General features: G+C 43.8%; 1 protein-coding gene across 2 annotated transcripts; it reads right to left on the reverse strand.

Moving 5' to 3' along the window:
• Positions 1 to 269: 269 nt before the first annotated feature.
• On the reverse strand, positions 270 to 25,748 carry shprh (SNF2 histone linker PHD RING helicase). Of its 2 annotated transcripts, none has more exons than XM_041848236.2 (30): positions 25,588 to 25,748; positions 24,330 to 25,055; positions 23,931 to 24,060; positions 22,531 to 22,752; positions 22,303 to 22,381; positions 21,685 to 21,835; positions 21,427 to 21,532; positions 21,088 to 21,344; positions 20,144 to 20,860; positions 19,662 to 19,913; positions 15,237 to 15,315; positions 14,908 to 15,071; positions 14,481 to 14,737; positions 13,751 to 13,872; positions 13,415 to 13,503; positions 13,116 to 13,208; positions 11,201 to 11,308; positions 10,727 to 10,869; positions 6,151 to 6,324; positions 5,991 to 6,053; positions 5,658 to 5,883; positions 3,795 to 3,938; positions 3,419 to 3,520; positions 2,751 to 2,822; positions 2,322 to 2,516; positions 2,154 to 2,246; positions 1,900 to 1,986; positions 1,459 to 1,637; positions 1,280 to 1,360; positions 270 to 1,145 (listed from the first exon to the last, which is right to left on the reverse strand). In XM_041848236.2, exons 2-30 carry the CDS (start codon positions 25,044 to 25,046, stop codon positions 1,046 to 1,048), a joined length of 5,202 nt encoding a protein of 1,733 aa, XP_041704170.2. In that variant the 5' UTR covers positions 25,047 to 25,055; positions 25,588 to 25,748; the 3' UTR covers positions 270 to 1,045. The 2 variants fall into 2 exon arrangements, with proteins under 2 accessions (XP_041704170.2, XP_041704169.2); XM_041848235.2 differs by having other exon boundaries at positions 20,144 to 20,863.
• Positions 25,749 to 26,761: the final 1,013 nt, after the last annotated feature.

A 26,761-nucleotide genomic window follows, 5' to 3' on the forward strand; every position in this document is an offset into this window, starting at 1 on the left:
ACGGACATGGAATCATGTGCTTTTTTGTCTTGCAAATAAGACTACCTGAACAGTTAGACTGTGATTGTCTGTCATTATTCCAACAGACAACCAGCTTCAATTGATCCTCTCAACGGAAGAGATTCCCCCAAAACGTACAAAATCCACTCATGTTGTAAATGACAACAGCTTCCTTCCTCCCTGCAAACTTTTACAACATGGACATTAACAACCTTGTCTGAGTTTGACATGAATGTCTTACAATACAAAAGAAGCAGGTTCAAAACAGATTAATAAACAACTGTCCTATGTCAGCCTTTTATTCTTTAAAAAGGGATGGAATACCTCAACCAATCACCACAGTGATTACATCATCTGGAATGTTTTTCCCTCATCAGAATATCAACATGTGGAGAAGGAGCATGTTTGATGTCTATTAACATAATATATGACCTACTGTTAGATGCATTGTGAGCAGAGGGGAATACAGAGAGGTACGACATCACAACATTTCAGTGAAATCTACTCAAATGGAATCATAAAAGCAGTTACTCATCAGAATGAGGTGGAATCTGAGTGTGTTGATGGGAGACATATATACACCCATTAAAAACCTCACAGTTTTCCAATCTGTGGCAACAAGAGAACTAAATATACTGTACCAGAGAGAGAGATCTAACAAGACCATTAAACTGTCACTTTAAATAGTTTAAAAGACACAAAGTGATATTTGGTACTTTACTTACAGCTTCCTTTTTCTACGTTTTCTTTTTAATCCATATAACTATGTGACGCCATTGGAACAGCTACATAAAAAGTGGAATATGCAAAACAACGATTCCATTGGGTCTAAGTGTAATATCATTGTTCGTCTACTATCAATGAAAGACTTGCTTGGTCTACTATCAAAACTGTGTGCTGGATGCAGTGCGCTTAGCTTTGAGCCTGTTTATCTGTACGACAGCCTCGTCTGTGGCTGTAGCCCGATGGGGTTAGGATTAGTATTGTAGTGGCTTGGTGGACAGGTTCAGCTTCACTCCAGGGCCTGGTGCGGTAGTGGCATGGTTTACTCCAGAGCCTCGCTGTCCTCGGTGAAGAGATCAGCCAGATCAGCTACCATCAGGACTGCAGCCTCCGAGTGCTTCATTGCAGTCGCACTGTGGCTGCTGTGGTGGTATGACAACATTTACAATGTTCAGAACTAACTTAGTCACACTGTGACTGTGGTGTTAGGACAACAATGTTTAAAATCATTTTTTGAACACTGGCCTCTGTTTTCAGTACAAGAAAAGGCCCTCACCATTTCTCTGCAGTCTTCAACATCGCCTGCATTCTCTCCTCAATAGTGGACTTGATGAGGAATCTATGGACATAGGTGGGTCTAGAGAACAGATAAATAACATGTTATAAACCTTATAATGAGACATAATGGCCTATACACACTTATAACAAGTAATAAAGCAACCCCAGTGTTCTCACTTGGTCTGTCCAATGCGGTGCACCCGGCCAATGGCCTGCAGCTCGTGGGCGGGGTTGAGGATGGGCTCCACCAATAGGACGTGCGTAGCCTCAATGATGTTGAGCCCATTGGAGCCCGTGTGGAGAGGAAGGAGCAAGATGTTGATCTTCTCCTCGTATTTAAACGAACACAGATTCTCCTGAAACACCAACGACCAATTCACAGGTTAAAGACACGGAGAAGAAGGCGTACAGTAACAGCAAGCAAGCAGGGTGGACTTAATAATTGGAGCAAATTTGAATTTGGAAATGAGAGATGCTGCGACAGGGGAAAAAAGCTTCTCAGTGGCAGCTCTCGCTCTACAAGTAAAAAATATATACTTAATTTAGGAGAAAAGCATTGCGATTGTGCCATTGAGAAGTTGTACGGAATCTATGATTGGAGTGACATGCAACATAAACCTGGAATTTGTGAATGCCGTTGATTTGAGAGAACTCCATGTTGTTGTCAAACAGAGCCTTGGCAATGATGTCCAACACACACTGCCACTGGAGAAAAGGAACACACACATCATCAACATCATCCTAATGTGATGTTTTAAACAGCATTGTCATGATTTGTATCACAATAAATGACCGTCACAATAAGTGCAATGATGGCAGTTTGTTTACTCTGTTGTTGTTTACACTTTGTTCACAAAATACACATGCGTTACCGTGGAGAAGACGAGACACTTGGCTCCTGGGTCAGTTAGCTGGATCTTCTTCAGAGTCCTGACTACCGCCTCCACCTTGGTAGAGTGGCTTCCCTAATAGAACAGATACAGGAAGTTAACTTATTGTTCATATACATGCTTGGCAAAGGTGTGCGTCTGTCTATGTACCTTGACAGGGATGTCTGTCCCCTGGTTGTCTGTCTGGGTGGTGAAGACATAGGAGATCTCTGCGTGGGACGTGGTCTGTCTGCAGATGGCACACTTGATGGCCCTCCGCCGCGTGCCCGACCCCACGCTGTACTGCTCTACGATGATGGCGATGCACTCGTTACAGAAACAGTGACCGCAGGTCAGCACCGCCCACTGGAGCAGAGAGATTCAGAGAGAGACACACACACGGCATGAATCAACCATGATAAGGTACAGTATGTATTACGCATACTTACCAAGCATCACAGTTCAGAACATTTTATATTTCAAAGAGTGGTAAGATGAAGAGGTAGAATGGGGGACACAGACACAGATAGAAACACTTGTCTAAAGGGGAATCAGATTGAACAGACCAGGGTTGTAAACGGGCAGATTATAACGTCTCACCTCCTGACCTAGAGGACGGGCACAGATAGGACATGGTTCTGGGTTTAGTCCTCCTGTCGCCTTGTCCTGGGACTGAAACAACACAAGAACACAAACATTTACCTTTAGCATGTCATTACAGCATGTAGCACACTTCTTCTAAATCAGGGGTGTCAAACATAAGGCCTGTGGTCCGGATCCGGCCTGTGAGGGGCAACAATTCGGCCCGCGGGTGGTTTGAGTAAAATATAAAAACAAAACAACAGAAATTGTGGTGGAAACGAACTCAGTACTTTAAAATTACTAAAACCAAATGGAAACTGTGTAGAAATGATAATGGTCCTACATTTATCCCGTTTCTTGACTGTGTCCAGCTTGCTAATAATCACCTAAATTAAAGCTAGACAGTCAGGGAGTATCAGAAAATTCTAAAAACTATGGATAGAGGACTATCTTTTGCACATTTTGATGGTGAGGAAATATAACACATTTTCAGTGCGGCCCTCCAGACCTCTTGAAGACCGAATGCGGCCCCCGGGGCAAAATTAGTTTGACATCTAAATCAAAGAAGACAAGACAAAACCAATCGACAAAAACAAACCACTGCTATTACATTTTAAAGCATAGGAAGAGAAACTCTGGTATTGACCAGAAACCCTAAAATGGTCACAGGCGAATGGCAGGCTTACCTTCTCTAGATTTGAGAGATAAAGGAATTGGCCCAGCTTCTTCTGGAGCTGAGACTTTGCCACCGCTCTATCGTTTAACAGCTTCACTCTGTTCTGATCCACCTACACCCAGAATGACCAGAAAACAGCAGTTAGTGAAATAGGCACTGAGATAACAGCAGTAATAACTTTGTCCTTATACAGAGTAAATCGCACATTTTATATTTAATGAAATTACACTGAATCACAGTCTTTCAATCTTTAATTACATCGTATGTCATGCATAATATGAGCAAAAAACTAAAAAAGGTAAAAGGATGTCAAATAGAACTTGAACCAGCAGTCCTTTAACCTGCAGCCCCAGTCCCCACCTCGTCCCCTGGTGTAGCTATCTCACCTCGTGTGGCTCTATGATGTGCAGTACTAGTACTTTGGGTTTGGGTTCATCAGGCAGCCTCACACGCAGCCTCTCTGTGGCCATCCCCAGCTCATCAATGGCTGACACATTGTTCCTAAGTACCATCCAGTACTCATGCAACACCTGAGGACAAACAAAGGGGGGATATGCAATATGATTTGGATTACGCATTTATGAAATACAAGACTCATAGTATATATATATATTTTAGTTCACATGTGGTAACCTGAATCGCATTTGTGGAAGTATAGGAAACTAATTGTGGAAGTAAAGTCTTGAATTGTTCTTAATAGTATAAGTACTATCTAGACTTAATCTACAGTGCATTCGGAAACTATTCAGACCCCTTGACTTTTCCACATTTTGTGACTTTTTCCACATTTTATTACATTACAGCCTTATTCTAAAATGGACGAAATTGTTTTCCCCCCCTCATCAATCTAAACACAATACCCCATAATGACAAAGCAAAAACAGGTTTTTTTGGGGGGGAAATGTATCAAATATATATTTTTTTAATATAACATTTACATAAGTAATCAGACCCTTTACTCAGTACTTTGTTGAAGCACCTTTGGCAGCGATTACAGTCTTGAGTCTTCTGGGGTATGAGATGTCTCCAGAGATGTTCGATTGGGTTCAAGTCCGGGCTCTGGCTGGGCCACTCAAGGACATTCAGAGACTTGTCCCGAAGCCACTCCTGTGTTGTCTTGGCTGTGTGCTTAGGGTTGTTGTCCTTTTGGAAGGTGAACCTTCACCCCAGTCTGAAGTCCTGAGCGCTCTGGAGCAGGTTTTCATCAAGGATCTCTCTGTACTTTGCTCTTTTCAGCTTTCCCTCGATCTGACTAGTCTCCCAGTCCCTGCCGCTGAAAAACATCCCCACAGCATGATGCTGCCACCATCATGCCTCACCGTAGGTACCGTGCCAGGTTTCCTCCAGACTTGACGCTTGTCATTTAGGCCAAAGAGTTAAATCTTGATTTCATCAGACCAGAGAATCTTGTTTCTCATGGTCTGAGAGTCCTTTAGGTGCCTTTTGGCAAACTCCAAGCGGGCTGTCATGTGCCTTTTACTGAGGAGTGGCTTCTGTCTGGCCACTCTACCATAAAGGCCTGATAGGTGGAGTGCTGCAGAGATGGTTGTCCTTCTGGAAGGTTTTACCATCTCCACAGAGGAACTCTGGAGCTCTGTCAGAGAGACCATCGGGTTCTTGGTCACCTCCCTGACCAAGGCCCTTCTCCCCCGATTACTCCGTTTGGCCGGGTGGCCAGCTCTAGGAAGAGTCTTGGTGGTTCCAAACTTCTTCCATTTAAGAATGATGGAGGCCACTGTGTTCTTGGGGACCTTCAATGCTGCTGAAATTTTTTGGTACCCTTCCCCAGATTTGTGCCTCGACCCAATCCTGTCTCGGAGCTCTATTCCTTCGACCTCATGGCTTGGTTTTTGTTCTGACATGCACTGTCAACTGTGGGACTTTATCTAGACAGGTGTGTGCCTTTCCAAATCATGTCTAATCAATTGAATTTACCACAGGTGGAATCCAATCAAGTTGTAGAAACATCTCAAGGATGATCAATGGAAACAGGATGCACCTCAGCTCAATTTCGAGTCTCATAGCAATACTTATGTAAATAAGGTATTTCTGTTTTTTCTTTTTAATACATTTGCAAAAATTTCTAAAAACCTGTTTTCGCTTTGTCATTATGGGGTATTGTGTGTAGATTGATGAGGATAGTTATTTTTGAATAAGGCTGGAACGTAACAAAATGTGGAAAAAGTCAAGGGGTCTGAATACTTTCCGAATGCACTGTATACAGACATACAGTAAGTCAGTCAGGATACCTTGTACTCTTTCTTCCAGTTCTCGAAAAGCTCCATGAAGGTATTTCCTTCTTCCACCAGGTCGTGGTCCATGCGCCGGGCCTTGGAGAAGGAGAGAATGGCCTTCAGGGCCCGCTCTGTCTCGCTGGCAGCCCACAACCCTCTACTGGTGGTGGGGAGACGGTCGTCAACCAGCCCCTCCTCATCCTCAATCATCTCCTCAAAGATGGCCGTCTGACCCTTTACCCTGACAGGGGGAGATATCAGAGATAGAGATATAGGAGAGCAACGAGGTTGGTTCAGATTCGCTGATTTATTGTACATTTATTGTAAATCTGTGTTTATTTTACTTACGTGTGTGAAAAGAGCTTGGACTCATAATCAGTGAAGAGCTCATCCGCTTTGCAAAACACACAGCTGGAAAGATACAAGAGTCACAAGAGTCAAATTACCATGCATTATTCAAAAAAATTAAACTTTTTTTTTTGCATATGAGAGAGGGTCTAAGGCCTACTTATTGAGTGGCAGGCGGACAGGTCTGAGGTGACAGAGAACAGTCTCCTCTATGACAGCCTCCGAGGGCGTGCCTTCCAGCCTCTTCACCGCGTCCTGCACAGACTTCTGGGACTTCGTCAGATTCTCCATCTGAGTGCTGAGCAGGAACTGCAGGCCACGCCCATCTCGGAACCTACAGGAGTCATAATGGTTGAGTGCACACATTCACCCTGATGGTCGGGGGTTCAATTCCTGCAGGGATCACCTACATATACCAAAGCTGTACTGTAAGTCGCGGTGTTCATTTTGTCAACATTAACTATGACGTAAACATACTTGTCAACAAACTATAACAATAGCGAGATTCCCTCAACCAACATTTGTTTTCAATTAAAATTAAATAATAATATATAGTATATAAGAATTCCACGTGAGACTAATTGACATAGACTTTGACATGAAGCTCCTTTTCATCTGTTTTTTCCAATCCTAAACATGCACTAAGACCATTTCATGCAATCCTCTCATGGCAGAATTGACATCTTTGAGTTGCGCGGTCTGATTGAGCTAATCTGCCCGGCTCTCCCACACAGCTCCCAGGCGGTCACTTCAGTCACTCGTTAATCTTTTTAACTGATGCGAAGCCAGGACACTTGACTTGTAACTAACCTCAACTAGAAACTATGTTTACTCTCTCTCTTACCTTCATGTAGGCTATTTTTGCTCTGAGCACATCAGAAGCTCTATTGTCCCCATGCCCGCTTTTATTCATTTATCGGTCTTGCCCCTCTCGCGCCACGGTCCGCAGATGCGAATTGCGGTTGCTTTTTTACAATAAAAAACCCCCCAGCTATTTGGTGAATATTAGGAGTACAGTAATACTTCTGGCATTGTTGTAAAGCTCACATCCTCCCTTTTTCAAGGAAACCACTGTTATTTACCCCCTTGACGGTTAATCAGCTGTAAATTGTTTAACCTGCAGCCAGGAGGACAATCATTTAATGTTTTGTTTCTAAATTAAATAATAGATTTAGCATTTTTAAATATTGGTTTTATTTTGTTGAATAATAATAATAATAATTTGTACACTGCAAATTGACCACTACCCAAAAAGAGATTGTTATTTTCAAAATACAATCATTTCATACCTTGATTACATTGAGACACAATCATCTCTCTTTTTATATTTGTGGGAATACTTGGGAACAGATTTCCTAAATATTTTTTGGGATGAATTCCTTTCTTTACAAAAAACTTTGGGTGGCCCACAAAAAAAATCACTCTGTTGCCGACCCCTGCTTTATAGCCTATATGGTTAATTATGTCTGGCATTGGTTACAATATTAAAAAGAGAAAATGGTGTGCTCAGCTTTGGGTGCTGGGATCAAAAGGCATATACCGGAAAGAAAGGAAAAAACCTGCACTCACTGAAATATTCTTTACATTTGAATGTCTTATTCTTTAGCAGCAGAGGTCAAAACAAACGGACGCGTTTCAGCGGGAGCCTTCGTCAGAGTTTGGAGAACAACAGAAACACACATATGCATAGATGATGTCATATTGTAGTACTGCTTCCTTTTTTCACATTCATTATTTTTATACATTTTCTACTGTTTTTCACAAGAGCTTCAAAATCCCAAAATAAATCAAATAAAAAGCGCACCCTTTGCTCACAGGAAGCAGCCTAACAGGAGTTCTTCATTAAGGACTCTAGGGCTCTCTGTTCGTAAGGCATGGCTATAATATGCCTCTCTCTGTAACAGCAATGTGTCTCTATTACTTCCTCTCTTAAGTGGCTGTAGAACTTCTAAGCCCTGGAACCTCAGTTGGCACACATCATGTCCGACTGCATTAAAGTGTCTGGCTACAGGGGACTTCTCGTCACTAGTCCTAAGACAACGATTCGGTTTAAACCGAAGAGCACTTTCATCCCCCCTGCTCTGAATGCTCCTGTAGATACTTTTTGCCGTCTAGTTGACCAGGATGTCTTCATCTTTTTGTTCCTGATGAGTTTCAGAATTTTCATTTGAACCTGTCATTTGGTGAGAGGCAAGCTTTACGCTCCCTATCCAAAGATGACAGTGTGGTTATCAAACCTGCAGATAAAGGGGGCGCAATTGTTCGTCAAAACAAGGAGTCATATAGAAGAAAAATACTGAATCAATTGAGCAACAGAGACTTGAGTTCCCCCTTGAGTTGTGATCCTACCGCCAAGTTTATGGGTGAAATCAAAGTTATTTTGGACAATGCTATCAGCAATCACACTTTAACAAAAAATGAGTATAACTTTATGTTACAGGAACACGTTCTCCGACCTCCGTTTTAAACAATTCAAAAAATTCACAAGAGTTGCCAAGAACCTGTTCCCAGATGTCACATTGTTGCTGGCACTGAAGCCTGCATCAAGCCTGCTGTTACCTTCATATTTAAGGGATACAACTGACTTCCTTAACAAACTGAACTCTATACAAGGCATCGCTGACTCAGACGTTATATGCACAATGCCTTGGTATTGCTGACAGACAATGGGCGGTGGTAGCTTCGAGGTTAGAGGAGCGGGCCAGCATCCGGACGGTTGCCTGTTTGAATCCCACTACTGAAGAGGGCAAAAATCTGTCCGGAGTGAGGCGGCAACCAGAGGGTTGCTGGCATCAATGTCTCAGGTGCCACCTACCGCCAATGTCCCCTTGAGAGAGGAACTTAACCCCCTAATCTGCTAATTGCACTGCGGCTGCCCTCTTCTCCAGCCTATCCAACCAAATGTGTGTATATTGGGGCGGTTAGATAAAAAGCAGAAGACAGTTTTCCATCTTGTATGGACTAATAAAGCATATCTTATCAATGGATGTGACCAGTTTATATACTAATATCCCCCCCATGGGTTTGATGCTTTTAGTTATTTTTTGTACAAGAGAGACGAAGAACAGGTGCCCCTCACTGACTTTTTATGTGAACTGGCTCAAGTGGTGTTAACCAAAAATGACTTTAAGTTTGAGAATTATTTCTACATCCAGTCACAGGGCACTACGATGGGGTCCCCATTCGCACCGAATTATGCAAATGTATTCATAGGGAAGTTTGATGAAGATTTTGTTTATAATGGTAATTCGTTTTTCCCCCTTTTGAAATATTGGTTCAGTTATATTGATGATGTTTATTTTTCATTTGGAGTGTGGCATGAGCAATTGGAAGAGTTCAGACTGTACATTAATTCCACTTTGCCTACTATGAAATTCACTCTCGAATCCAGTGAGGAAACTCTTTCATTTTTGGATGTACTGGTTCACAAAGACAATGGACTTCAGACCAGTGTGTCTCGCAAGAAGACAGATAGAAACAATTTCCTGCTGTGTGTGTCTACGAACTCCTCTATCTCTCAGGCTGTTAAATATTCCATTAAAAAGCATTGGCATGTTCTGTCTACGGACCCCTCTGTAGACCGGGCTTTTCAAAATATCCCTCGATTCGCTTTTAAACGTGCTAGAAACCTAAGGGACAGACTGGTATGAGCAGATGAATATGTACCCCTTCAGTATTTTCTACCCTCCCCTCAGGCAATTTTCCATGTCATAATTGAGTGAACTGTAATGCGATGATCAAGGGTAATTTCTTTCTTCATCCTCATACGGGAAAGAAAATGTATGTCAGGGGTAGAATTTCCTGGAAAATGAAATGTGTGGTCTGTTTACTGAAGTGGCTATTATTATGTTGTAAAATCTAACAGAAAATGTAAAGTTCATATTACAGAGCATAAGAGAAACATCAGAATTGTTGACGAGAAGTCCCCTGTAGCCAGACACTTTAATACGGTCGGACATGATGTGTGCCAAGTTCCAGGGCTTAGAAGTTGTACAGATACTTAAGAGAGGCGGTGATTGAGAAAATATTGCTGTTACAGAGAGGCATATTATATCCATGCTTTACAAACAGAGAGACCTAGAGGCCTTAATGAAGAACTCCTGTTAGGTTGCTGCCTGTGATTAACAGCTCTTGTGAAAAACAGTAGAAAATGTATGAAAATAATGAATGTAAATAATGAATGTAAATAATGAATGTGAAAAAAGAAAGAAGCAGTCCTACAATCTAGGTGGATGTCTATTGTTCTCCAAACGCTGACGAAGGCTGCCACCGAAACGCGCCTGTTTGTTTTGACCTCTGCTGCTAAAACATAAGACATTAAAACTTAAAGAATATTTCAGTGAGTGCTGGTTTTTCCTTTCTTCCATTGGTTACAATCTGCCACAATATCAATGTTGTCATGAGGGGATAGTCATCCTAGCTGGACAAGGCTATCTGAATGTGCACATGATGAAAGTTAAGACGTAGCCTAAATATTCATTATTTAATACAATAAAATGTACTGACTATTATGAGACTATGTCTATGACTAAAACTAGATAAAAATTGTCCAGAGTTTTAGTCGACTGATAATAACTAAAACTAACGAAGGATGAAATGACTAAAATGTGACTAAGACTAAAAGGTATTTTAAGACTAAAACTACATCTAAAATACTGTAGCTGCCAAAACTAACACTGTATATCAATTATTTTTTAAATAAATATAGTCAATTCAAATCCAAAACCAGCTATTACTTGTCAGCCATGGAGAGCTTGTTGGCCTGCTGTTTGTAGCTGCAGGTCAGTTCGTTCTGGATCCGGGAAACCAGGTCATCATCGACGTTGTGCTGTATGGCCCGCTGTACCACGTCCAGCCACCAGGGTGATCGCAGATTGACCTGGCATAGAGAACAGCGATGAGAGGAGACAGTCATACAGGGGGCAAATACAGACACAGACACATGTGCATATAGGATAATGCAACAGTTGGGTAATGTGTAGGTTAACGGGCTATTCATCTTGGAACCCAGAACCAAATCTTGCGTACACTAGCTAGCTATTTGATTTGATTCCGGAGACCGACACAGCTGGAAATGGAAAGAGCAGATTCGACCCCTCCCCAGTACAGAACCACTAAGAATCTTCTGGTTAAAATCCCAACCTCCACTTCAAGCACTACCTTGCTTTGTCAAAACAATCAGTGGCACTGTGCACGGGTAGGTCTCTTACTTTGCGTTTGAGCTCCTTGATGTTCTGCAGTACAGGCTGTAGAGACTGGTAGGCCTCAGACACCTCAGCGTTGTGTTTGGTCATGTAGTGCTGCCTCAGCTGCTCTGCCTGTATAGATAACACACATAACAGAGGGACAGATATACAGTGAGGGAATTAAGTATTTGATCCCCTGCTGATTTTGTACATTTGCCCACTGACAAAGACATGATCAGTCTATAATTTTAATGGTAGGTTTATTTGAACAGTGAGAGACAGAATAACAACAAAAAAATCCAGAAAAACGCATGTCAAAAATGTTATAAATATATTTGCATTTTAATGAGGGAAGTAAGTATTTGACCCCTCTGCAAAACATGACTTAGTACTTGGTGGCAAAACCCTTGTTGGCAATCACAGAGGTCAGACCTTTCTTGTAGTTGGCCACCAGGTTTACACACATCTCAGGAGGGATTTTGTCACACATCTCTTTGCAGATCTTCTCCAAGTTATTAAGGTTTCGAGGCTGACGTTTGGCAACTCGAACCTTCAGCTCCCTCCACAGATTTTCTATGGGATTAAGGTCTGGAGACTGGCTAGGCCACTCCAGGACCTTAATGTGCTTCTTCTTGAGCCACTCCTTTGTTGCCTTGGCCGTGTGTTTTGGGTCATTGTCATGCTGGAATACCCATCCACGACCCATTTTCAATGCCCTGGCTGAGGGAAGGAGGTTCTCACCCAAGATTTGACGGTACATGGCCCCGTCCATTGTCCCTTTGATGCGGTGAAGTTGTCATGTCCCCTTAGCAGAAAAACACCCCCAAAGCATAATGTTTCCACCTCCATATTTGACGGTGGGGATGGTGTTCTTGGGGTCATATACAGCATTCCACCTCCTCCAAACACGGCGAGTTGAGTTGATGCCAAAGAGCTCCATTTTGGTCTCATCTGACCACAACACTTTCACCCAGTTCTCCTCTGAATCATTCAGATGTTCATTGGCAAACTTCAGACGGGCCTGTATATGTGTTTTCTTGAGCAGGGGGACCTTGCGGGTGCTGCAGAATTTCAGTCCTTCACGGCGTAGTGTGTTACCAATTGTTTTCTTGGTGACTATGGTCCCAGCTGCCTTGAGATCATTGACAAGATCCTCCTGTGTAGTTCTGGGCTGATTCCTCACCGTTCTCATGATCATTGCAACTCCACGAGGTGAGATCTTGCATGGAGCCCCAGGCCGAGGGAGATTGACAGTTCTTTTGTGTTTCTTCCATTTGCGAATAATCGCACCAACTGTTGTCACCTTCTCACCAAGCTGCTTGGCGATGGTCTTGTAGACCATTCCAGCCTTGTGTAGGTCTACAATCTTGTCCCTGACATCCTTGGAGAGCTCTTTGGTCTTGGCCATTGTGGAAAGTTTGGAATCTGATTGATTGATTGCTTCTGTGGACAGGTGTCTTTTATACAGGTAACGAGCTGAGATTAGGAGCACACTCTTAAAGGGAGTGCTCCTAATCTCAGCTTGTTACCTGTATAAAAGACACCTGGGAGCCAGACATTTTTCTGATTGAGAGGGGGTCAAATACTTATTTCCCTCATTAAAATGCAAATCAATTTATAACATTTTTGACATGCGTTTTTCTTGATTTTTTTGTTGTTATTCTGTCTCTCACTGTTCAAATAAACCTACCATTAAAATTATAGACTGATCATTTCTTTGTCAGTGGGCAAAGGTACAAAATCAGCAGGGGATCAAATACTTTTTTCCCCACACTGTACAAATGGAAAGACATGATAGTACACAGGTAGGCCAAATCCTAGGAAAGTGAAATAAATTTTAATTTAGATTTCTTTGGCCACATCACAGAAACAACACAAAGCAGAGATCGGGGTCAGGGAGGAACCAAACACATGACACCATCATCAGCAGGTGTTTCACCTCTTCTTTCAGCCGGTCGTCTCTCAGAGTGGGCGGTATCCCAGGGTGCTTTGCATTGAGCAGCTCCATTAGATTGTGTGTGGCATGAAGCCTCTGTTTATAAAGACACAGAAACAGAAAGATGAAATAGAAACATTCAGGACTTCAGAGGGGTTTCCTTCCATGCTAATCAGCATAAACCAGATGACGCATACAAAAGAGAGTTAATATGAGCCGAAAGGTTGCAAATCTGCTGTTGAATAGGCTTTGATAATCTAAAACGGCCCTTTAGATGTTGGCTGAGTGATTGTAGCATATACCTGCAATGAATCAGTCTTCAGTCGTCCTTTGTGTTCCTCTGAAGACCTCAGGACTTCTCTGTACATTTCCACTGCCTCACCAAACTCGTCTACAGGTGGCAATGACGACAACAACAACACCCGCCATTAAAGCTCCACTGCTCTATGTGTTTCCAGCAGTTTCATGCGTCATGCTATATACTACTACACATAGCACTAGGATAAAGGATGCTCATTACTATAGGGACAATCACAGATCAATGATGTCACAGTCTACCAGGTCAGTTTCCCATGGGAAAGAGATGAGAAGACAGAACCCCTGGAGAGGTAGAGGAGAGGAGGATTTTTGTTGTCTACCTCTGATGATGTGGATGCCTGCCAGGCCGTTGAGGGCGCACACCAATTGCCTGTGAACCTCTTCACACTCCACTCGACATTTCTTCTGCAGGGACTTGAGCAGCTCCTCCATTGTCATGGTGCTGTTTTAGGGGCATTAGTTCATAGGATTCATTAGTCACTAACGTCATCGCAAACTAAACAAAACCAAACCGCAGCACCAGAGACTGAAACCCACTTTAGGCTTCCTTTATTAACCAACAAACCAAACAGCGCCACTGAAACACATAGTAGGTAAGACCTCACCAACTGACAAACAGAACTAAACAAAACAAATCCGCACCAGCGACCCAAACAAACTGTAGGGCTTTATCTATCAACCAACAAACAAACGTGCGGCCATAGATACCATTTATCTCTATGTGTGAGGCCATCCAATTAGCAGCTAGTAATTTGGGCTCCTTACGAATCAACTGATACATAAGAAAGAACAATTCAGTCGCCAAAGACAGCATGACCAGACAAGAGCCTTTCTAGTGCCCCCCCAACCCACCCTGCTTTACACAGTGAATGGGGCCTTGTAACACAGTAAAGTAAGGTCCAAAAAAAAGAAACTACGCTATTAAGTCCAGAGCCCAAACATTTACACTTCTTCTCTTTTTCTACTAGAACAGCAACAGTGTCAGGCTCATCTGTCAAGCTCATCATACCTACATCTTCTGGAAGATTTTGTATTTCTTTAAACCTTTACCTCTTCTGGAAGGGCAGGAACTCTCCCCTGACAGCCTGTGGGTGGCAGCAGGCTTGACGGAGTCTGAGCAGGGGGTACAGGATGGTGTTGACCGTGCGTCTGTCCAGGCTGCCCAGCTTCAGGCTCCAGTCCTGGATCTTCCTCAGCTTAACCAGGGCGTCCTGGGAACACACCTCGTGCTGCCGGTGGTAGAAGTGACCCTCCACTGGAGAGAACTGCAGCCAGTGGACCTCTTCTGTCTGAGGGGGAATCTGAATCTGGAAAACAGTGAAAAGTGATACTAGTGAATCTAAAAGGGCAACACTTACTTTACCACATTAAACCAGGTAAGTTACTGAAAACACATTGTCTTTTACAATAAAGACTAGGTACTTGATATGTTACGATGATATTTGTATCATACAACATTTGTTACTATCCAAACTACCTGATCAATGACATCTTTCTTGGCCGATCGCCACAGCAGCTGACCAATCAGGTTGTAGAGTGGCTCTGTGTTTCCGCGGCGATAGGGTCGGTAGAGCAGCTGGTCCCACCAGTACTTGACCCAGTAGGGGTCGACCCCCAAGAACAGAACCAGACCATACAGATCTGTTAGGAACAGAGAGTTCTGTCAGGTTAGGGTTCGGAACAGGACAAGGCAAGACGGATCTGGACAGAACAGAGACAGATCAGTCAAGTGAAGACCGGAGAAGCATGGTATGATAACTATTGAAAACTACTGTAGGTATCAATGAATTATAAATTAGAATTTACCTTCCAGGCCTCTCTGCACAGGAGTTCCACTGACACACCAACGGTTGACTGACGAGAGACGCAGAGCCATTTCTGCAGCCTGATGAAGAAAAACAACACTGAACAGTCTGTAACGATGGAAACAATAGCACAGATGCAAAAAGCACAAGGGTGATGATGAGGGAGATGGTAGGAATACCATCTTTTTTTAATTTCACCTTCATTTAACCAGGTAAGCCAGTTGAGAACAAGTTCTCATTTACAACTGTGACCTGGCCAAGATAAAGCAAAGCAGTGCGATAAAAACAACAACACAGAGTTACATATGGGGTAAACAAAACATAAAGTCAAAAATACAACAGAAAATATATATACAGTGTGTGTGAATGTAGTAAGTTACAATTTCATATTAACACTGGAATGATAGATGTGCAAAAGATGATGTGCAAATAGAGATACTGGGGTGCAAATTAGCAAAATAAATAACAATATGGGGATGAGGTAGTTGGGTGGGCTAATTACAGAATGGCTGTGTACAGGTGCAGTGATCGGTAAGCTGCTCTGACAACTGACGCTTAAAGTTAGTGAGGGAGATAAGAGTCTCCAGCTTCAGAGATTTTTGCAGTTCGTTACAGTCATTGGCAGCAGAGAACTGGAAGGAATGGCGACCAAAGGAGGTGTTGGCTTTGGGGATGACCAGTGAGATATACCTGCTGGAGCGCAGACTACGGGTGGGTGTTGCTATGGTGACCAGTGAGCTAAGATAAGACAGGGATTTGCCTAGCAGTGATTTATAGATGACCTGGAGCCAGTGGGTTTGGCGACGAAAATGTAGTGAGGGCCAGCCAGCAAGAGCGTACAGGTCACAATGGTGGGTAGTATATGGGGCTTTGGTGACAAAACGGATGGCACAGTGATAGACTACATCCAATTTGCTGAGTAGAGTGTTGGAGGCTATTTTGTAAATTACATCGCCGAAGTCAAGGATCGGTAGGATAGTCCGTTTTACGAGGGCATGTTTGGCAGCATGAGTGAAGGAGGCTTTGTTGCGAAATAGGAAGCCGATTCTAGATCTAACTTTTGATTGGAGATGCTTAATGTGAGTCTGGAAGGAGAGTTTACAGTCTAACCAGACACCTAGGTATTTGTAGTTGTCCACATACTCTAGGTCAGACCCGCCGAGAGTAGTGATTCTAGTCGGGTGGGCGGGTGCAAGCAGCGTTCGGTTGAAGAGCATGCATTTAGTTTTACTAGTGTTTAAGAGCAGTTGGAGGCTACGGAAGGAGTGTTGTATGGCGTTGAAGCTCGTCTGGAGGTTTGTTAACACAGTGTCCAATGAAGGGCCAGATGTATACAAAATGGTGTTGTCTGCATAGAGGTGGATCCGAGCGTCACCAGCAGCAAGAGCGACATTATTGATATACACAGAGAATAGAGTCGGCCCAAGAATTGAACCCTGTGGCACCCCCATATAGACAGACAACAGGCCCTCCAATTTGACACATTGAACTCTATCTGAGAAGTAGTTGGTGAACCAGGCGAGGCAGTCATTAGAGAAACCAGGGCTATTTAGTCTGCCAATAAGAATGCGGTGGTTGACAGAGTCGAAAGCCTTGGCCAGGTCGATGAAGACGGCTGCGCAGTACTGTCCTTTATCGATCGCGGTTATAATATAATTTAGGACCTTGAGCGTGGCTGAGGTGCACCCATGACCAGCTCGGACACCGGATTGCATAGCGGAGAAGGTACGGTGGGATTCGAAATGGTCGGTGATCTGTTTGTTAACTTGGCTTTCAAATACTTTCGAAAGGCAGGGCAGGATGGATATACAGTGGGGAGAACAAGTATTTGATACACTGCCGATTTTGCAGGTTTTCCTACTTACAAAGCATGTAGAGGTCTGTAATTTTTATCATAGGTACACTTCAACAAAAATCCAGAAAATCACATTGTATGATTTTTAAGTAATTAATTTTCATTTTATTGCATGACATAAGTATTTGATCACCTACCAACCAGTAAGAATTCCAGCTCTCACAGACCTGTTAGTTTTTCTTTAAGAAGCCCTCCTGTTCTCCACTCATTACCTGTATTAACTGCACCTGTTTGAACTCATTACCTGTATAAAAGACACCTGTCCACACACTCAATCAAACAGACTCCAACCTCTCCACAATGGCCAAGACCAGAGAGCTGTGTAAGGACATCAGGGATACAATTGTAGACCTGCACAAGGCTGGGATGGGCTACAGGACAATAGGCAAGCAGCTTGGTGAGAAGGCAACAACTGTTGGCGCAATTATTTGAAAATGGAAGAAGTTCAAGATGACGGTCAATCACCCTCGGTCTGGGGGCTCCATGCAAGATCTCACCTCGTGGGGCATCAATGATCATGAGGAAGGTGAGGGATCAGCCCAGAACTACACGGCAGGACCTGGTCAATGACCTGAAGAGAGCTGGGACCACAGTCTCAAAGAAAACCATTAGTAACACACTACGCCGTCATGGATTTAAATCCTGCAGCGCACGCAAGGTCCCCCTGCTCAAGCCAGCGCATGTCCAGGCCCGTCTGAAGTTTGCCAATGACCATCTGGATGATCCAGAGGAGGAATGGGAGAAGGTCATGAGGTCTGATGAGACAAAAATATAGCTTTTTGGTCTAAACTCCACTCGCCGTGTTTGGAGGAAGAAGAAGGATGAGTACAACCCCAAGAACACCATCCCAACCGTGAAGCATGGAGGTGGAAACATCATTCTTTGGGGATGCTTTTCTGCAAAGGGGACAGGACGACTGCACCGTATTGAGGGGAGGATGGATGGGTTCTGACTTCCCTAAAAAGTGAATGGGGCATGCTTATTTAAGATTGAGAGGAAAGCACTTTTAAAGAACAACCAGGCATCCTCTACTGATGGAATGAGGTCAATATCCATCCAGGATACCCGGGCCAGGTCAATTAGAAAGGCCTGCTCGCTAAAGTGTTTTAGGGAGCGTTTGACAGTGATGAGGGGTGGTCGTTTGACCGCGGACCCATTACGGACGCAGGCAATAAGGCAGTGATCGCTGAGATCCTGGTTGAAGACAGCAGAGGTGTATTTAGAGGGTAAATTTGTCAGGATGATATCTATGAGGGTGCCCATGTTTACAGATTTAGGGTTGTACCTGGTAGGTTCGTTGATAATTTGTGTGAGATTGAGGGCATCTAGTTTAGATTGTAGGTTGGCCCGGGTGTTAAGCATATCCCAGTTCAGGTCACCAAGCAGTACGAACTCTGAGGATAGATGGGGGGCGATCAGTTCACATATGGTGTCCAGGGCACAGCTCGGGGCTGAGGGGGGTCTGTAGCAAGTGGCAACAGTGAGAGACTTATTTCTGGAAAGGTGGATTTTTAGAAGTAGAAGATCAAACTGTTTGGGCACAGACCTGGATAGTACGATAGAGCTCTGCAGGCTATCTCTACAGTAGATTGCAACTCCACCCCCTTTGGCAGTTCTATCGAGACGGAAAATGTTGTAGTTGGGGATGGACATTTCTGAATTTTTAGTGGCCTTCCTAAGCCAGGATTCAGACACTGCTAGAACATCAGGGTTGGCGAAGTGTGCTAACGCAGTGAATAACTCAAACTTAGGGAGGAGGCTTCGGATGTTAACGCGCAAGAAGCCAAGGCTTTTACGGTTACATAAGTCAACAAATGATAACGCCTGGGGAGTAGGAGTGATACTGGGGGCTACAGGGCCTGGGTTAACCTCTACATCACCAGAGGAACAGAGGAGGACTAGAATAAGGACACGGCTAAAGGCTTTAAGTACTGGTCTTCTAGTGCGTTGGGTACAGAGAAAAAAAGGGGCGGATTTCCATGCGTTGTAGAATAGATTCAGGGCATTATGTACAGACAAGGATATGGAAGGATATGAGTACAGTGGAGGTAAACCTAAGCGTTGGGTAACGATGAAAGAGATAGCATCACTGGAGGCACCGATTGAGTCGGTCTATGCGTGTATGGGGGGTGGGACAAAGGAGCTATCTAAGGCAGGTTGAGCTGGGCTGGGGGATCTACAGTGAAATAGTACAATAACAAATAACCGAAGCAATAAAACAAGGCATATTGACATGGGAGATAGGCATAAAGCAATCACAGGTGTTATTCGAGAGAGCTAAGACAACAGCTGGTAATGGCGACAAAGTTTGGGCTGAGGCTAAACATAAACAGGATGCGGTACCGTATAAAGGAACAGTCCAGCAGGCATCAGCTGTATAGCTGAGTTATCATAAGGTCCGGTAAACAGCAATAGGAGAGTTCAGAGGTAGTTCGGGGGTTGCTACAATCTTGCTTGTTGCTATTACATTTATGGCATCTGAATTACAAGAGCACTCCAGTTTCTGACCCCTCTCTCTAACCTCCAGGCTAACCCCGCCCATAATTATTCTTCTCTTTCCAGGCATCTCACCTTGGCAGTGGTGCATTCCACCATCTGGGCCTCGTCCAGACAGATGCGCCACCACTCCACGGCCACTAGGGGACTGGGAACAGCCATGTAGCGCTTCTGGTTGCGAAAGCGCCGGCCGTCCTTACTGTTGCTGTGGGGGATGTCTACGTAGTTGAGCTCCGAGCGCAGCACGTCATAGGTGGTGATGACCACGTCCTGCTCAGCCAGCATGTGAGGCTGGATGAAACCATGCTTCTTCACCCCCTGGTACACCTGGGGATGGTGGGAGGGATAGAGGGAGGATGGAAGGATGAATGGATGGGTGGACCAACTCATGTCAATGTCAGCTACTACAAACAGTGTTGGCAGCACTTTACATCTAGGTATATAACAGTTTATTACAGATTTATAAACGAGTATAAACTAACAATTAAGATTCCAAACTATTTATAAAAGTTCAACTGTAATATAACTGTTTAGCACAGATTTATAAAGGTCCTTACCAGTACTCGTAGTGATGAGGAGCTGATGTGTTTGTTGATCTCCTCAACCCACTGATGACAGATGGAGGAGGGGGATATGATGAGAGTTGCTCCTGTAGGGACAGGTGTCATGGCCACCAGGCAGTGAGGACAGTAGAACGGTGTGGTGTCTAGGCTTTCCTCCTTGTAGTTCACACACTCTGCATGCTGCCACAGCTGGCAGTTGAGACACTGCACCCGGGCCTTGTAGTCGATGAGACCCAGCTCGCCACAGATACACTCAAAGCGGTAGTCAGTGGTGTTGAAGGGGGTGAACGACACCCGGGTGGCGGGCGGCATCTCAGGAGTGGCAGGTGGACCTGGTTGCTGCTTACTCTCTTCAAGGACATCTTCCCCTTTATCCCCTCTCACCGTCTCCTGTTCCTCGGACTCCCTCCTGTCCTGGGAGTTGTGGAGTGTCTCTTTGTCATCCTCCTCAGGGCGGTCTGCCTTCGCAACAGCTGACAGATCCGGTGAGGCGCTGAGTGTGTCGCTGCGTTTTCCTTTCTCAAGACGTCCCTCCTGCTGTTCCTCTTTACTGTCCTCTACAGTAGCAGGACGGTCAGGAGACAGGCAGCTCTGGCTAATATCCTCTGAAGGAGAGAGGTCTGGGGTATCAGGGTCTTTATAAGAGGTCTTCCTCTTCTTCCCTGCTCGCCTTAGGGAAGTTCTCCTGGGCCCACTGTCTCTGGAGGGACTCTGCTGCAAAACCAAACCAAATACAATCAAAGACCATCAATGAAAAGCTGGGTTTAACAGCAGTAATCTGAATGCAATGCATGCCATTAGAAGAACAGAAAAACAATTGTGATGCTTACAAAGTGAGGGTATTTCACAATTATAACTTTATCGAACTCTCTATATCTTATGGAAGATAGCGTAACTGAGAAGACTATATGTATTTCTGCAAGGACTCCAATACGTACAGACTTGGCCGTGGTGGTCTTCTTCTTGGTTTCCTTGTATTTCTTCCCCAGTTTAAAGGATCCGGCCAGACCGCGACCTTTGACCCTCTCTACTAGTTCCTCATCCAGCAGCTTGCCCAGGGCCCTCTTGATGTGGTTACGGTTCTTCAAGAGGTCGTACCGGTATGTGGTGCGAATGTACGCAAAGATGGCGTTGACCGACGCTCCTTTACCAACCCTCATCTCTTTTATTGCTGTGAGCAGCATCACACGCACAGCTGCACAGAGATAACACACAACAAGTTGTAAAAAACATCAAAACGCTCATTTGAAAGGATGTAGCCAACAACAGTGACTTACTTGGGTAGGATATTTTCACTTTCGGTTGAGCCTCTGACTTGCAGTGAATTATATTTTCCTCTTCTTCTGGTGGTGGAGGTGGGACAAAATAATTCACTGACTTTCCCTGAAAATCACAAGAGAGACAACCCTATGAGTTCATCAACCAATGGGAGTATCTTTGCCACAGAATACAGAAAAAGAATCATCCCATCTCTGATAAAGACAGGAGAGAAAGTCAAAGTGCCATTTGATGCCCCTGAGTCCCATGGTTCTCACCAGAGGCAGGGTGAGGGCCTCCTGCTTCAGGCCCTGTCTGCTATTGTTCAGTATAAGAGCCAGGACCTCCACAGTCTTCCCCAGCCCCATTTCATCAGCCAGGATCCCCCCAGGCCACTCCAACCCAGCCAGGGGGAACTCCAGAATCAGGCTGCAGGGAGGAGGGAGATGGGGTAATTAGAGCAATAGACAAGAAACGGTCTGTTATTGGTACGTAAAAACAGTAATAACACTGTAATAACTACTACCAGGCTGCAGCAGGGAGATAGGGTCATGACATTGCCAAGATAAACTGTAATAATGTGGTCCTCTGTAGCTCAGCTGGTAGAGCACAGCGCTTGTAACGCCAAGGTAGTGGGTTCGATCTCCGGGACCACCCATACACAAAAAATTTATGCACGCATGACTGTAAGTCGCTTTGGATAAAAGCGTCTGCTAAATGGCATATTATTATTATTATTATTATTATTATTATAATAATGTAATAGAATGTGATATCCATGTAATAACAATGTAATAACTACAGTTCAGATGCTGATTTATTCTATTTCTTTATGTTTATGATTTATGTTATCTGCCAGTGTCTGATAATGAAGATATTTGTAGATAAGGTCTTACCAGCCTGTATATGGGTTGTAGAATAGCTTCTTCCCACACAATGTGACAAGCTCCCTCCATAGGAAATTTAGAGATTGTTCTGGGAAGGCGAAATTACATATTATTATTGTTGTCCAGTATAATCAAAATAAAACACACTTTCCCATTTGGAATTAGTTCCATAACATACAACCTGGCAGGCAAAATGTATTCATTTCAACCAATTTTGCCAGCTTGGAGAATGTATACCTTGAGAAGAGCTACTGCTCCTGTACTTCTCTCTCCTCAGCATCCAGTTAACAGCCTGACTCTGGTAGGGTCTGAGGACCGGGATAAGAGCCTTGTGCTGTACATCTATGTTCACGTCCTGGTTCTCTCTCTGGTGGAGGTGTCTGACGTAATCATACAGCTCCTCCACATTCTGCCTCTCCAAGTCAGTGTCACACTCCTCCTCCTCGGTCTCCACCACTTCTAACATGGGAACAGAGAAATGGTACACAGGGTCAATGGAGGAGGAGGAGAAGTAAGGAGGGTTGTTCCACCAAATCAGTACGTTTTGCATCCATTTGATATATTAAGTAGAAATTGTGCAACAATATTGAATTTTAAAAGCCTGTTATATTAAATGAAGTGCCCTTTAATATAGACCACATGGAGAATTCAATAAATCAGATTTTTATTGTGAATAAAGACTTGCCAAAGTGCAATAAAAAAAAAACAACATTTTAGTCATTTAGCAGACGCTCTTATCCAGAGCGACTTCCAGGAGCAATTAGGGTTAAGTGCCTTGCTCAAGGGCACAGACAGATTTTTCACCTAGTCGCCTCTGGGATTCGACCTTTTGGTTACTGGCCCAACGCTCTTAACCGCTAGGCTACCTGCCGCCAAAATCCAGCATTTTTATACGATCCCTCCATGCACCCTCTATGACTTCAAGGAAGATTTTAACCCACTTAACCCCAAAATGCATCCAAGTTTTCACCATCATTGTAAAGCCCTAGTTATTTTGTTGCTTTGACAAAGTCATTTCTGAAGATTATTTATTTCATGTGATTAGTCATTCATTTACATCTATCCCTCATTTAAAGGTCAGCCCTGTCACGTGAACTGAACTCTCAATTTAATATGGTGAAACAATTCCTTGTTAAATATTTTAATAGTCAAATCATAGTTTAAAAGCAGGTGAGCTGGTTCTACTCTTTTTTTTTGGTGTTTGGTGGTGGAAAACTGAGCTGGTCGAGCATAACAAATCAACCCTGTTACCCATAGATAGACAGGCTAGAAATGTTTTTTATTTGGTATTGTGAAACTTGCATTCAATTGCCACTCCCTGTTGCACACAACAAGCTTCCATTCCCCCTGTCACAAGGGGATTTCTGGCGGATTTAGATGAAATTATCAACCCCGTTACGGTCAACCCTGTTACTTTATTTGGCACTTAATAGACATTTACTATAGTATTTTTTTGAGATGGGAACACTTGTTTTTTTTTAAAGTTGAACGTGCTATTTAGAACAGAATGTTCAAATTAGGTGAAATAAAAAAGATATCTGACCAAGTTACACTTCTCGAAAGGCACTGAATTGGTGGAACGACCCAGGAGGAGAGGAGGAGGAGGAGGAGGAAGAAGAGAGATACAAGTTACTTACCAGGGATGATAAAGTCATAGTAAAACTCCATTAACTTCTGCATCAGTTGATTTGCTTTTCTGAGCCGTCCGTTTCCCTCACTGAGGAATTCAGGCTTTCCCAATCCCGATTCCAGTACATATATCCCCACCTGCCAAAAAAAAGCCAACAAACACAGGAGAAAAAAACACCACTTTAGACTGCACTTCTTCAGAAAAATATAAACAGCAAAATAAAAGGCAATATAATAATTCATTCCATATTCATAACCCTAACAGCCAAACACAATTGATGGGTGACTACATCAGCCACCATGCTGAATAAACTACACATTTAATTGAAGCACTTGTGAAGAACAAAAAGAATAATACAACATTGACACTACTCTCTAAATGATCACAGTGAAGTGAAACTGCACACCTTAATATCCTCCTCTCCTGGCTGATGACACAGCTGCACAACTCTTCTCTTCTGCAGCCAGTCCAGCTCCTCCAATAGTATCCCTCCAGCCAGGAAACACTCCACTGGGCAGGTCTTATCCAGAGGCCTCAGCTCCAGTCCTCCTGTACTAGTACTACTCTCGTCGCTGATGCTGGTCAAACTGAGGCACAACTGATCTCCTGTCCTACGGAGGGTGAAGGCCCTCTGGTCACAGCCTGGGGGATTAACCCACAGAGGGGGAGGACGGAGGCTGAACTCCCCGATCAGAGACTTCCAGACGTGAGCCAGGTCAGAAAGAGGCAGCACAGTGAGGGAGAGGAAGGTGGAGGATGAAGTGTCTGTGGAGGATGAAGCAGGGAGCTGGGGGTCCTCTCCTAGTCCTAGGTCTGACAACAGAGCTCCTGAGCTGGAGCAGCTTGCCTCACAGTCCTCCTGGACGCTTGAGAGAAGAGAACCAGTTGGGATCTGCTGGGTGGTTGAAAGAAGGGTACTGGTTGAAATCTGGTCGCTGGTGAAGAGAAGGGAAGCAGTTGGGATGTGGTGGCCGGTGGACAGAAAAGAGCTGGTTGGAATCTGGTCTTCCTCTTCTTGGAGTAGAGTCTCATTCCTGCGGTCCTCGTGCATGTTCCAGTTCAGCTTCTTCTTGGCCTCCTCATCTACCCTCACCGGTGGGGCACGCTTCCTTCTGTTGCTCATGATGACAGCCTAGGAGAGCATAGGATGTCAGGAAAGTCGCTCACTGCTGTAACACTTATGATAAGTAAAGCATGGCCACATGAAAGTTTGCACAATTTTTGGAGGGAACTGAGTTATGCAGAACCATGCAATAAAAGTTATGAGAGGTTAGGTAATCAAAGCAAAAACCCACGTTATGGACACGCATGGATTTTTTTTTTAACACCTGTCGGTTCTACTTATACCATTGAGGTCTATACCAGATTACCATAAAACGTCGTGGTCAGGCAATTTCGTTATCCTGTCGTTCTAAATCCTTGGTGTAAACTCCTGTCTTCACATTATGACAACTGGTCACTGAATGATTATCTAACTTCTAAGTGTCAACAATGGCTCTGCAATGTACAAATCCCATACTGCAACATTTTGCTACATGACGAGCTTCCAACAATGTAACGAGTAGGCTACACCACAGTGCCGCTTCTAGGTGCATTGTGATTGTTGTCTGGCTTTGATAGCAAATATGTCTACTGTCTGGCTCTAACAAACATTGAACATTTACTTTTTATTGCTCACAAAGCGTCGAATCTGTTCCTGGTCCCTGCAGACGAAATAATAGACTGGTCTGGTTTATCAAAATCAGTCAAGTATAGACTTTACAGTCTTCTTGAACAGCCTGCTCCTCCGCTGCTGCGGTGCGCCATGTTTTCATAACACAGGACGGAAGTGAGGTAGCGTCACAACAACGTTGAATCAGAACCGTCCAGCCATAACCACTAGGTCGCAGCATTGCTCTCTATCTGTAAAGAGTAAAATAAATATGGCGTTTGCTCTCTTTCTGGTCGCCTTCAACTTGCCCCAGTCACTTCTCACCCCAAAAAAAATCATTACAATAATTCAGTCAAATCGTAGGCGGCGCGTGACTTTCAAGTTTGGGGAAGGTATATTTTTCACGAAAAACCTTAATGATAAAGCATTGCATGCAACTATCATCGCATTTGCAGACTGATGTAAAATAGCCTACAATTCCTATAATGTGATGAGTAGATTGGATAGCCATAAATAAGGCTAACTAACTTTGCGAAAAAGACCGTTCTGCTTTCTTTGCACACATCCAGAGCTCAACCCGAGCTAGATTAGGATTTCTTTTTGTAGGATCCGAGAAAAATGTGGCCTTTTACAAACACATTTCATGCAAATCTACGACACTTTACTCTCCATGGCCGAATCTTTAATATCACAAAAATACTGAGATCAAAATATGAGATCAATAAAACGACCATGTCTTGAATGCAACCATCTAATCGAGGTCTATGAAAAGGGGAGACATGGTGTAGGCTATGACGTCCATCTAGCCAAGAGGAGGATATTATTGTCCTAAAAAACCTACCAGTGGCGCGGACTCACTCACTGATAAAGACAGTGAATATGCGCACTCACCGGCGCTCTCTGCTATAGTGGGAGTTGAGAATTTTGTTAGCTTAACTAAAGACAGACAGGTTAGAGATTTGTTTTTGTCTCCTCTCGTTTGTGCTTTTTCCCGCAATTGAATTTTGAAACATTGTGATAGGCTTAGGATTTTAGATGCTTTACACTGACAGCTGCAAATCAACAATCAGCTATTTGATATTTGCTACACGCTGCCCAAATTGCGCGCTTCCGGAGTCTAGGTTATGCTCTGCACTGGGATTTAAAACCTCTTAAGGATCGGACCCTTTTTTTCCAATTTTCGCCTA

Source organism: Coregonus clupeaformis, chromosome 25 (genome assembly GCF_020615455.1).
Source record: "Coregonus clupeaformis isolate EN_2021a chromosome 25, ASM2061545v1, whole genome shotgun sequence".
Lineage (NCBI taxonomy): Eukaryota > Metazoa > Chordata > Actinopteri > Salmoniformes > Salmonidae > Coregonus > Coregonus clupeaformis.